At 36.9% G+C, this 14,226-nt stretch overlaps 1 protein-coding gene across 1 annotated transcript; it reads left to right on the forward strand.

The window, feature by feature from the left end:
• The first annotated feature begins 1,707 nt into the window (after window positions 1-1,707).
• LOC136124771 (prorelaxin) lies at window positions 1,708-7,592 on the forward strand. Its single transcript, XM_065879568.1, has 2 exons — window positions 1,708-2,029; window positions 7,073-7,592. The coding sequence occupies exons 1-2, from the start codon at window positions 1,819-1,821 to the stop codon at window positions 7,411-7,413; spliced, it is 552 nt and encodes a 183-aa protein (XP_065735640.1). The 5' UTR covers window positions 1,708-1,818; the 3' UTR covers window positions 7,414-7,592.
• The last annotated feature ends 6,634 nt before the right edge of the window (window positions 7,593-14,226 follow it).

Genomic DNA, 14,226 nt, shown 5'->3' on the forward strand with positions numbered 1-14,226 from the left:
AGAAAGGGAGCTTTGGACTCCAGTAGACATGGGTAGGAATCCCAGCTCCAGCACTTTCCAGGTGTGTGCAAGGCACATATTTGGTTTTTCTCTTTAAAGAGGTTTCTTTGGGTTTTGTTGTTGCGTTTGTTTTAAGAATATGAAATACCATTTAGTTGTGTCTATAAAGGCTATGAATCCTGAATTTGCCTGTTACCCTTAACAGTAGGGCAAGCCCACATCTGGCACATGTGCTAGACAAGGTTGCACAAGTTAACTTGACTACACTCAGCTTGCTTCCTCTCTCTGTAAAATAAGAAAATGGCCACTTCACTGGACAGTTGTGAGGACTCTATAAGATTACCTAAGTAAGGTAAAAAAATTACACTCCCCTGGAAATTTATATTTTAAATGAGCAGTTACTTTGGAGGACAGCCCTGTTAATGGATTATTTTATGCAATAACTGTGAACCCACAAAAATACCATCAATCCTCAGTTTTGAGAAGCCTGTCCCAAATTGCTTGTCTTAGCAGAAACCCATCTAAAAGCACTATCGTGATCATCCCACAGCTTTGGTCAGATTTTTTTTAGCAATTATGCAATGCATAGCATATGACCAGTGCTGAGTGCATCCTGGTAAAATTAGCAGCAATCTACAAATTAGAACTATTCTATTCCATAGCTATATTTGTAACTAAGTGATTGTTGACTTTTTACTCAAATTCAGAGCTACCTTAACTTCTTCCAGGTCTCTGATTTACCTGGTGGAGCTGAGGTAATCTGAGTACATTATGAAAACAAGCAAATAAATTATTGAAAAATGAACCTATTTGAACTTACAAGTTTACTGTCCATCTAGAAAACCTTAATGAACATATCAGCTCAAATTATATTGAATTCTTTAAAAGTTAAATTAGAAGGTGTTAAAAATTACCTCACCAAATACAGCAAACATAGAGTACAGCAAAAATAAAATAATCATATAATTTTTGTGCTGTAATCTGCATTATATTCCAAAATATTCTTTCTGGAACTGTGGGATTCCATTGCTTTTTTTCTTTTCTTTTTTGGTCTCTCTTGAGACACAGAATACAATCTCAAATTAAAATACTCAAGTAACTGGTTACAATCAAGCTATGTCCCAGAAGAGTCCAAGGAAAGTCAGTGGAGAAAGTGCATTGTAAACTTAGGATACTGTACAAGCCTAAAGCGATGCATTGAGGATTTTAATGTTTTCACCAGGATTTAGATAAAAAGTCATCAGTTCTCCCTCTCTTGTCAATGATATATCCATTCATTCATTATATTTTTATTTACTGATATACCAGACACAATATTAATTAATCTAACTATAATCTTATTTAGATTTGAAGGCTCACGCTGGGCTGTGAGAATATGGGTGGTTTCAATTTTATTCTTGATACAATTTAGCACAGTGGCCATGCCTAGCTTTATAATAAAGACTTCAAATATTGACTAACCCTACCCAAGTATACAAAATGGTTTGAGGGAAAGAAAAAAGAGGGAAAAAAACCCCAAACAACTGTAAAAGGGCCACGAACAGAAGGATGGGCAAATGGAGAAAAGTTGGTAAGGGTAAACCAGAGCTGGTGGGGGAAGGGGGTATTTCAAACAGGTGGGTGGGGAAAGGGGTGGAGCTTGGACCCTTGACTCAAGGTCTAAGTGGTAGCCAGAGGGCTATAAAAGCTTGGCGGAGCCAGGCAGGGAAAGCAACCTAAAGGCCAGGATTGGCACACTGACGGAGGCCGGTAGGCTACAGCAGGTGCAGTATCTCGAGAAAGGCTAAAACGCTCAGAGCAGACGAGATCAGGTCCAGGATGCCGCGCCAGTTCTTGTCCCACCTGCTAGGGGTCTGGCTGCTACTGAGTCAACTTCCCAGAGAGATTTCAGGCCAGAGGACGAACGACTTTATTAAGGCATGCGGCCGAGAATTAGTCCGCCTCTGGGTCGAGATCTGTGGCTCGGTCTCCTGGGGGAGAACGGCTCTGAGCCTGGAGGAGCCTTGGCTGGAATCCGGACCGCCCGCAGGTGAGAGCACCCAACCCCCGCCCCGACCAGCCGCTCTGCACTTCCCATTGGTTGCTGTCCGGCTGCCGAGCAATGGGAAGGGCTGCCCGCATGACTCTGAAGCTGCCGGTGCCTAAAAGTTTGGGATTTTGCCTCGTAACTTGCTTTCTAGTCAGGATTTCACCCGGGATTTCACCACAGGGAGAGAAAGCAGCAAGTGGCCTTACCTGAGAGGCACTTGGTGCCTTCACCTCCTGGCAGTCCGGGTGGAGGGGTAGGGAGGGAGAAGGAAGAAGCTACAGAGGGAGGTAAGTGCTCAAAGACCCACAGTAGGCGGGGCGTACTCAGCCCGGAGGATCCGTACTCAGGCCAGAGGATCAGTCCGAGGGCAGGACTGAAGGCTTGCTGATGGATGGGGCAACTGGACAGGGCACCTTAACTTGAGATGACAGGGGGCAAACAGTGAGGTGTGAGCTGGTTATCACGCGTATTTGCGCACCAAAGGGCATAGGGCAGAGACCTGTGATAGGGTCCTGAAGTGTAAACATAAAAGGGGGTCTTAAATTTAACAACCCTCCTTTGTTTAAAAAAAAAAAAAAAGCAATCTCGGCTGTGGCGCATGCCATCGAAAACTTACTGTTTTATTTTTATTTGTTAACTTCACCAAAGGGGAGGACCTAGCCTCCCACTTCTTTGAACTGAGTCTTGAAGTTCATGTGTGAGAGAAGGGATTAAAGAGAAAGAAAAGGGCCTGATGGTCTACAAGAGAAACTGAAGGGGAACAAGAGTCAAGGGAAGTTTGCCCTTCAGCCAAACAAAGCAGAAAACGTGATTGATGCTTCAAGCATTTAGAAGCTGCAATGGATTTTCTTTAAAAAAGCAAGATCTCAGAATTAAATCTGGAATTTTTTTTTTAAAAAACACTGTTAAGTTATAAAGCATTTATAAAGATAAATTGGAAGCTAAGTTTAAGTAACAATGGAAACTTTCACTGAGGTATAGCCTAGTCTAATCACTGTAATGGGTCATGTTAAAATCAGAGAGGGCAAGCTCAATTATGAATAATTGTTTTATATTTCATAACACATGCAATTTATGATAAATCACAACTATATTTATAGGCTATATGCATATCCTCTATATAAGTGACCCTCATGTAAAATCACTGTGCACACTAAGTACATTTACTGTCCTTTTACGGGACTTAAAATATGATTATAAAGTTTTTTACCTAACTTTTCTACATTGTTGGTCAGAGACTGATTTATTTAATGCAAGTTTTTACATACTTCTTGTATAATATTAATAGAAGAGTACCACAGAGTTTAGGAATTCACTGATTCAAAGTACGCAAGACCAGATTGCATTTGCTTCATTGTTTCACTTTTTCTGAATAAATAATATGCTTATATTAAAGACTGAAAAATATACATAAATACAATAATGAAAAGCACCATTAGATATTAAAGACTGAAAAAAATCTGTGAATTTAATGAGAAAATGAAAATATCTATATTAAATGAGGAAATGGCAAGCAATATTAATATTTGGCAATAGGTATGTGTATCTCCTGCATTTTCATTTAACATTATATTGTGAGCATCTTCTCACATTGTTAGACTCCAAAAAGATAATTTAAAATTTCTTTCTGGTATTCCACGTCATAAATCTACCATATATATTTAACCATTCTTAGTAGACATTTAGGTTGTCTCCAGATTGTTGCTTAAAAATGGTTTTCTGACTACATTTATACCTATCTAGATATTTGGCCAAATTTCTATTTCTGTAGAAAAGGATAGTGATTTTAAAATATTTTTAAAGAACTGTCTTTGTCACTGCTCAGTACATAATTTAACTGGAAATAATCTAACAAACTATTGCCTGTAAGTGAGGATCAAGGGAAGTGTTTAAATTACTAATTAAGAATCACTTTGGAAGTACATGTCAATAAGCTGTGATTAATGAGGTTTAAAACCTCTATTGTTCGATAGTTTCTATCTGTTTGTACATTATTAAATTATTTTCCCACAATGCATGCAGAAATAATACTCACTGTACCGTTTTAAAAACAAGATAGATATTTTTAATTAGAAGAAGTCTATGTTAGTAAGAGTTTAGTCCAAAATATACTGATTAGGAGGCATTTGTATGAATTCAGGTTGATTAGGATATTATCTTTTAGACTCCAGAACCTAAAGTTGTTGTGAATTGCAAAATGTTTCAAAATAAATTTAAAAAATAATTTTAATAAAGAGTACAATGCAGGCAACAAAAGCAAAATTAGACAAGTGAGGCTACATCAATAGACAAAACTTCTGCACAGCAAAGGACATACTCAATAACGAAGGGGCAACTTATGAAATAGGAGAAAATATTTGCAAGCCATGTACCTGATAAGGGGTTAATTTCCAAAATATATAAAGAACTCCTACAACTCAATAGCAAAAAAACTAATAACCTGGTTTTAAAATGGGCTAAAGACTTGAATAGACATTTCTCCAAAGAAGACATACAAATGGCCAACAGGTATAAGAAGCAATGCTGTATATCACTTATCATCAGGGAAATTGAAATCAAAACCACAATGAGCTATCACTTCACACCTGTCAGGATGGCTATTATCAAAAAACAAAGGAAAAATGTGGTTAAGAATGTGGAGAAATTGAAACCCATGTATAGTATACTGCTGGTGGGAAAGCAAATTTGTGCATTCACTATGGAAAAGAGTGTGGAGGTTCCTCAAAAAAAAAAAAAAAGAAAAAAAGAACTACCATATGATTAGCAATCCCACTTCTGGTATTTATTCAAAAGAACTGAAATTAGTATCTTGAAGAGACATTACCACTCCCATAATCATTGCAGCAATATTCACAATAGCCAAGATGTGGAAACAACTTAAATGTCCATCCACAGACGAATGAATAAAGAAAAGGTGGTATATACATACAATGGAGTATTATTTGGCCTTAAAAAAGGAAATCCTAAAATATGCAACAACATGGATGAACCTGGAGGACATTATGCTAAGTGAAAAATGCCTGTCTCAGAAGGACAAATACCGCTTGATTCCACTATTATAAGTATCTAAAATAGTCAGACTCATAGAAGCAAAGAATAAATGGTGGTTACCAGGATTGGGAGGAGGGAAAAATGGGGAGCTGCTAATTATCATGTATAAAATTTCAATTATGCAAGATGAATTGGTTCTAGAAATCTGATTTATGACACTGTACCTATAGATAATCATGGTGTATTGGGCACTTAAAATTCTGTTAAAAGGGTAGATCTCATGTTAAATGTTCTTACCAAAAAAAAAAAGAAGATATATGGGAACTCTGTCACATTTTTGTGAATTTTCTGTAACTTTAAAAGTATTTCAAAATAACAAGTTTTTAAATTGAAAAAAAAAGTGCCAAAAACAACAACCTATGAATAAATGTAATAGAAACTACAAATGTTTTGCCTGATTCATTAACTGGCTTTAAGTATATGGAAAGTTACAATCAGCTTTTCTTTGTATTCAATAAAGCTCCAATTAGAGAAGGTTTAAGTTAGAGCAAGGAGAGTTTTTATGAAGAGACTGAATTGAACTTAGGATGTCTTACTGAGGGAAAATGTGAACATTTCTGACTACCAAAAAATGGTATAAATTCTCATCTGTCATTGCCAGTTTGGAACTTGAATGAGAGAAAACATTGGGAGGGAAAATAAAATGTTAGAATATTGTTTTCTTTCCACTGAAAACTCCAATTGTTGAAGTTTGTTGTTGGCTGAGATCCTTGCTACAGAACTCATAGGAAGTGAACAAGCTGAGACCATTCCTGCCTGGGTGAGGGGGCATGGTTTTCTCTGATCTGTAAGCATCAGTGGTTGCCCAGGAATCCACTTTCCATGCTTAGATTTATATCTCTTGACCTCATTGTTTCCACTATTTCAGGAGGAATGTCTTATTATAAGCTGAAATGGACAGTTTTGCTGTCCGTGAAAAACAAGTAGTGATCCAGGTTTACACTATAATTTAAACTTCATCTGTGTTTCAACTTTTTTTTGGTGCTGTAACTCTCAAAATTGTGTAATGGGGATAGGTAAGGTTAGGACAGAATTTACCTGGAAGTTTTTTGAGGGCAGGAAAGATGTTTTCTTTTTATTTATATCTCTAATCTGGCAGAACCAGAGACATGGAAACTATCAACGGATGTTCAACTGAACTGAATGGGTGTAAAGAAGGAAGATGTCAGCTGGTCCCTGAAAGTTGCCAGCCCAAGTCTCAACCTTCATGTATACCCAATCCTGGGATGCTACTTAAGACCAGGGTCCCTTCCTAGGGAACACACAGAACTTGCATAGTTTATGATCTACAACATTGGAACAAAAGCCATACACAGTAGTCAGTAGACACACAACACAACAGATTAAAAATCTCTTATAGTCAGTGATTTGTTGGTTAGTGTTCTTTTAACCCATTTCTCCATAAAGTAAAACATTACTGGTTTGCAGTAAATACTCTAGGGAAGAAAAATTATTAATACATGTATGAGGAGCATCAGAGACTGGTATCTCCTGCCTGCTAGATCAGAGCAGTTGGAAATTCTGCTTTTTAACTTTATCCTGAAGCAGTAACTTGCCACCATGGAACAGTTGATAGTTTAAAATAATTAATATACTTTTCAAGGATTACTATCATAACTCAGAAGTTGCTTAGTCATGGAAATAAATTATTCAGGTAATAAAAATTCATCTGTGGTCAAACTGAGTGTTTTTGAGGATCAAGATGACTTCAGAAGTGTCAGAGATAAAAAAGTGCTATGGTGAAAGCATTAAAGGGACATGAGGAGAGATGACAAGGGTACGAGTGGAGTAAAGCAGAATTTTGGTAATGTTGTTTAACCTGCCCAACTATAATAAACTAAGCTTTTTAGATATCAGGACACTTGCTGATTCTGTTTTATTGTTGAATTCTATTGAGGCAATGCTTTCCTTTGTGTCTATGCAAAATTTTATAGTTTTCCTGATGTACTTTAACATGAATATTTTTTCTCTTCCCCCTCTTTTTTAAATTAGAAATCATGCCACCCTCCATCACCAAAGATGCAGAAACCTTAAAGATGCTGTTGGAATTCATTCCTAATTTGCCACAGGAGCTGAAGGCAACACTGTCTGAGAGGCAGCCATCACTGAGAGAGCTACAACAATCTGCATTAAAGGATTCAAATTTTAACTTTGAAGAATTTAAGAAAATTATTCTTAATAGACAAAATGAAGCAGAAGACAAAAGTCTTTCAGAATTAAAAAACTTAGGCTTAGATAAACATTCCCGAAAAAAGAGACTGTTCCGTATGACACTGAGTGAGAAATGTTGTCAAGTAGGTTGTATCAGAAAAGATATTGCTAGATTATGCTGAGATGAAGCTGTGTATTTCATCTAATGTTCACATGTATTCTCACTTACACATTCACCGATGCCTCTGTCGCCCCACTGATTACTAGAATATGAGAAATTATTTTTAGTGTTTAGGTTTTTCAGTTGATGTGTAAGAAAATGTCCCTTGCATTATTGTAGTTTCTGATAATAATACTTTTTATGTGAGAAGATATTTTTGGTTTTTATTAATGATATAATTATATTATTGCTTTTTTAATGCTACTAACTTAAAATGACAATAAAATCTTTATCACTTTAGCCACACACAATAACTCAAAGAAAATTTTAGAACTAGATAGCTTAGTAAAATGCTATGTCTTGCATAAGTGAGAATGGACAAGTCTATTTTTGAAATTTGTATCTGATAAATTATAATCTGTCACCATTTTCCCTCCAAACATAATGCCCAAATGTTCTTTCACAACTTAATATCAAATGAATTATTTTAATAGCAAAAAAATAAATAAAAATTTAAAAATAACTTACACAATACCTAACACCAGGTACATAAAATGGACCAAAACTTTTTTATTGACATTAACTCTTAGTTCGAATATGCAGTCACAAGATTTGAACTTTTCTAGTAGATTTTAAAATATTTTTTGTGTCTTACTGAACTATTAATTGCAAAAAAATCAGACTGGACCCTAAATCAATTTAATTTAGTTGAGGCCATATAAACTCAAGTATTTTTCAAACTAGGGTTCTTACCTTAATTCTACTGTCTAAAACACTAAAAAGTAAATTATAATTTTTTAAGGAGAAAAATGAATATATAATACATATAAAAGAGAATAAACAATTTAGTGTCATATATTATAGAAAAACTGTATTAGCAAGGGAACATACTTTGTTTGCTATTTTAGAATTTACAAACCATTTCTGTAACAAAATAACTGTGAAATGATATGAAAACTTATTAGTATAGTAAATTAACAGAGTTATCATCTTAGTGTTTAACCAGTTCCTTTGATTTACATACACTTAAATTTTTAGGCAGCATTTATAGAAAAAAGTACACTTAAATAGCAATTTAATCTCCATTATATGTCTGTAAATAGAATTTAAAAGGATTAAAACAGCAACTCCCATATTTCAAATTCCCATACATGATTAATCATAATCAGGCCTCCAACTAAGGCCACCTTGTAAAACTTCATAAAAGGCTGTGGAACCTCAGAGGCCATAAGCCACCTTGGACAAAGCCTGGAAGAGTGCTGTCTGAAATGGAAAACCCAACACAGGAGAACAAGGGCAGTGACCAGGAAGCTTACAGCCCAGAAAGGACAAAGAGGCATCCCCAGACACAAGAGGCATCTCCCCAGACCCTGCCCTGGCCCATGTCCCTCATCTGCTTCTCCACAAAAGCCCTGAAAACAGGGCTCCTAGCCCAAGAATCTGTATTCACTACCTCTGATGATATCACTTTTTAAGTGCTACAAAGACTGTCTGTGGTTAACCATCTACTATAAATACTACGATAATCAGTTAACATCTTTAAGATATCTAATTCATAGGCTGCTAAAGTCCTCCTAAAACTCTCATGAGAAACTGATGATTGTATGCTTAATTTATTTCTCATATAAAAAATTTACTCAGGGGGCTTCCCTGGTGGCACAGTGGTTAAGAATCCACCTGCCAACGCAGGGGACACGGGTTCGAGCCTTGGTCTGGGAAGATCCCACATGCTGCGGAGCAACTAAGCCCATGCGCCACAATTACTGAGCCTGCGTCCAGAGCCTGCAAGCCACAACTACTGAGCCCACGTACTGCAATTACGGAAGCCCACGTGCCTAGAGCCTGTGCTCCGCAACAAGAGAAGCCACCACAATGAGAAGCCCGTGCATAGCAGCGAAGACCCAATGCAGCCAAAAAAACCCACTGTTTATATATATGTATCAGTGAGGATTGTGTTCCCTGTAAATAACAGAAAGCCCTACAACAGTGGCTTCAAAGAAGACTGTGGAGTGAACATCCAACACTGAATGATGCCAGCAGGCTCCTACCACCTTTCCAGTCAGTTCTGCTTAACACATAGGCCTTCCTCCTTATACACTTCTTTCTCCTCATGAGCCCAAGATGGCTGCTGCACATCTAGATGTTTGTACATTTTAGGACATAAGAAGGCTTAGTGCCTGGATCAGAAAAGCAAACGCTTTGCCAGAAACCTCCACATGTGTGCTTATTTCACATTAGCCAGAACTGTGTCACATGGATACTACTACCAGCAAGAGACATTGGGAAATCATTTCTACCACTTAGAGACTAGAGAGTTGAGGTAGGCAAGGGAGAAGGGTCTAGAAAGGAGATTGGATCAGTCAACCTACAGCTTTGCTCATACTTGCTGTTCTTGTACCTACAATGTCTGTTTCAAATACATTAATCTTTATTTATTAACTTTCACCATTAAGACGAACTCCAACTGGAGTTGGATCCAAATGGTATGAGAAAAAGAAAGAAGTTTTTGGAATCCAGTAGACATAGGTAGGAATGCTCTAGCACTTATCAGCTACATGCATGGGCACATTTAATATTTCTCTTTAAAAAGCTGTCTTTCTTTTGTTTGGACTGAAAACATTTTAATTTCTGAGTTAACAGACATTATTTTTTAATTGAACTATAGTTGCTGTACATTATGTTACAGGTATACAATACAGTTATTCATAATTTTTAAAGGTTATGCTCCACTTATAGTTATTATAAAATATTGATTATATTCCCTGTGTTGTACAATATTTCTATATAGCTTATCTTATGCATAATAGTTTGTACCTCTTACTCCCCTACCCCTACAGTGCACCTCTCCACTTCCCTCTCCCCTCTGGTAACCACTAGTTTCTTCTCTATATCTGTGAGTCTGCTTCTTTTTTGTTACATTCACTGGTTTGCTGTATTTTTTAGATTCTACATAGGAGTGATATCATACAGTATTTGTCTTTCTCTGACTTTTCACAGCATAATACCCTCCAAGTCCATCCATGTTGCTGCAAATGGCAAAATTTCATTCTTTTTTATGGCTGAGCAGTATTCCTGTAGTATGTGTGTGTGTGTGTGTGTGTGTGTGTGTGTGTGTATGTATACAACATCTTCTTTATCTATTCATCTGTTAATGGACACTTAGGTTGCTTCCAATTTTAAATAACGCTGCTATGAACATTGGAGTGCATGTATCTTTTTGAATTAGTGTTTTTGTTTTCTTCAGATATATACCCAGGAGTGGAATTGCTGGGTAATATGGTAGTTCTATCTCTAATTTTTTGAGAACCTTCCACACTGTTTTCCACAGTGGCTGTACCAATTTACATTCCCACCAACAGTGTATGAGGGTTCTCTTTAATAGACATTATTTTTTAAAGCAGTTTTAGTTTACAGAAAAATATAGTGAAAAGTATAGAGTTCCAATTTGCCCTCTCATCCACAAATAGTTTCCCCAATATTAACATCTTGTATTAGTGTGGTAAAATTGCATCAACTGATGAACCAATATTGATATATTACTACTAAGATCCGTGGTTTATATTAGGGTTCATTCTTTGTTGTACATTCTGTGTTTTTTAAAAAAAATATTTGTTTTTAGATCAGTTTTTAAGTTCACAGAAAATTTGAGTGATAAGTACAGAGGGTTCATCTCCCCAGCTTCCCCCCAACATTTGTACATTTGTTTCATGTGGTATATCTGTTAGGATTGATGAACCACACTGACATATCATTATCAGCCAAAGCCCATAGTTTACATTGTGGTTCAAACTTGGTGTTGTACATTCTACAGATTTTGACAAGTGTTTAATGACATGTATCCATCCTTATAGTATCATACAGAACAGTTTCATTGCCCTAAAAATCCCCTGTACTCCCTCCTTCCCCCCAGACCCTGGCAACCACCAATCTTTTTAGTCTCCACAGTTTTGCCTTTCCAGAAACTCATATAGTTATCACTCAGTATATAGCCTTTTCAGATTGTCTTCTTTCACTTAGTAATATGAGTTTAACATTCCTCCATGTCTTTTCAAGGCTTGATAGTTCATTTCTTGATAGCACTGAATAACACTCCATTATATGGATATACCACAGCTTGTTTATCCATTCACCTATTAAAGAACATCTTGGTTGCATCCAAGTTTTCGCAGTTATAAATAAATCTGCTACAAACTTTCGTGTGCAGGTTTTTTTGTGCAGGACGTAAGTTTTCAACTCATTTGGGTAAATATCAAGGAACATAATTGCTAGGTCATATGGTAAGAATATGTTTAGTTATTTTTTTTTTTGGTACACGGGCCTCTCACTGTTGTGGCCTCTCCTGTTGCGGAGCACAGGCTCCGGACGCGCAGGATCAGCGGCCATGGCTCAAGGGCCCAGCCGCTCCGCGGCATGTGGGATCCTCCCGGACCGGACCGGGGCACGAACCCGCATCCCCTGCATCAGCAGGCAGACTCACAACCACTGTGCCACCAGGGAAGCCCGAATATGTTTAGTTTTGAAAAAACTGCTAAACTGTTTTCCAAAGTGGCTGAACCATTTCGCATTTCCACCAGCAATGAATGAGAGTTCCTTTTACTCCACAACTCACCAGCATTTGGTGCTGTCAGTGTTCTGGATTTAGGCCAAACAAATAGGTAGTGTTATCTCATTGTTGTTTTAATTTGCAATTGCCTAATGATGTATGATGTTGAGCATCTTTTCAAATCCATCTTATTAGCTATCTGTATGTCTTATTTGGTGAGGTGTCTGTTTAGATCTTTTGTCCATTTTTATATTGGGACGTTTGTTCTCTTATTGTTGAGTTTTAAGAGTTCTCTGTATATTTTGGATACCAGTCATTTATTAGATATGTGTTTTACAAATATTTTGTCCAGTCTATGGATTATTGTTTCATTCTCTCAAGAGTGTGTTTCATAGAGAAGGTTCTAATTTTAATTAAGTCCAACTTACCAATTTATATTTTCATAAATCATGCTTCTGGTATTATACCTAAAAAGTCATTGACAAACCCAACATCATTCAGATTTTCTCCAATGGTATCTTCTAGGAGGTTTATAGCTTTGCATTTCTTTTTATTGTGATAAAATACACATACCATAAAATTTACCACTTTAACGATTTTTAAAAAATAGCATCCACCTCTGTGGGAGGTGTTTTTTTTTTGGCTGTGCTGGGACTTAGTTGCGGCACGTGGGATCTTTTAGTTGCGGCATGCGGGATCTAGTTCCCTGACCAGAGATTGAACCTGGGCCCCCTGCATTGGGAGCGTGGAATCTTAACCACTGAACCACCAGGGGAGTCCCCCATTTCAACCATTTTTAAGTGTACAGTTCACTGGTATTAAGTACATTCACACTGTTGTGCAATTATCACTATTCATGTCCAGAGCTTTTTTATTATCTCACACAGAACCTCAGTACCCACAAAATAGAAACTCCACATTCCACCCCTGCAAGCCTCTGGTAACCACTATTCTACTTTCTGTCTCTATGAAACTGCTTCTCTAGATCCTCATATAAGTAGGATCATACAATATTTGTCCTTTTGTGTGTGGCTTATTTCACTTAGCATAATGTTTTAAGGTTCATCCATCTTATAGCACGTATCAGAAATTCATTCCTTTTTATGGTGGAATAATGTTTCATTGTATGTATGTACCACATTTTCTTTATCCATTCATCCATTGATGGACATTTGGGTTGTTTCCACCTTTTGGCTTTCGAGAATAATGCTATGAACACGGGTGTATAAATATTTAAGTTCCTGCTTTGAGTTCTTTTCAGTACATAGCTCGGAATAAAATTGCTGGAGCCTATGATCATTCTATTCTTAACTTTTTGAGGAACCATCATACTGTCTTCCACAGATGCTGTACCATCTTACATTCCCACTAGCAGTGCCCACGAGTTCCAATTTCTCCACATGCTTGCCAACACTTATTTTTGTTTTGTTAATAGCCATCCTAATGGATGTGAAGTGAAATCTCATTGTGCTGATTTGCATTTCCCTAGCGACTAGTGATGTTGAGCATCGTTTCATGTGCTTATTGGCCATATTCTTTGGAGAAATGTCTATTCAACTCCTTCACCTATTTTAATTGGTTTATTTGTTTTTATGTTGTTGAGTTGTAGTTCTTTATATATTCTAGATGTTAATACCTTTTTCGATATGTAATTTGAAAATATTTTCTTCCATTCCATGAGTTGCCTTTCACCCTATTGATAGTCTTTTTTTTTTTTTTGGCTTAAACAACAAAATTTATTTTCTTATAATTCTGGAGGCTAGAAGTCCAAGATCAAGTTGCTATCAGGGTTGGCTTCTGGTGAGCCCTCTCTTCCTGGCTTGTAGATGCCACCTTCACACATGTTTTCACATGGCCTCTTCTCTGCAAGTGCATGGAGAGAGGGAGATCTTTGGTGTCTCTTCGTCTTCTTACAAGGATCACACCTCCACCCTTACAATTTCCTTGAACCTTAACTATCTTCATTAAGTGCCTTATCTCCAAATACAGTCACATTACAGGTTAGAACTTCAACATATGAAAGGAGGGTGTGGGGACACACAGTTCAACCCATAATAATGACCATTTTTATCTGCAGACTTTTTGTTAATATTTTTTTTATTATTGGAGTAAAATTGCTTTACAATGTTGTGTTAGTTTCTGCTGTATCATATATTTGCAGACTTTTTAATGATGGCCATTCTGACTGGTGTGAGATGGTACCTCATCGTAGTTTTGATTTATATTTCTCTAATAATTAGGGATGTTGAGCATCTTTTCGTGTACTTGTTGGCCGTCTATATGTCCTCTTTG

Source organism: Phocoena phocoena, chromosome 6 (assembly GCF_963924675.1).
Source record: "Phocoena phocoena chromosome 6, mPhoPho1.1, whole genome shotgun sequence".
Lineage (NCBI taxonomy): Eukaryota > Metazoa > Chordata > Mammalia > Artiodactyla > Phocoenidae > Phocoena > Phocoena phocoena.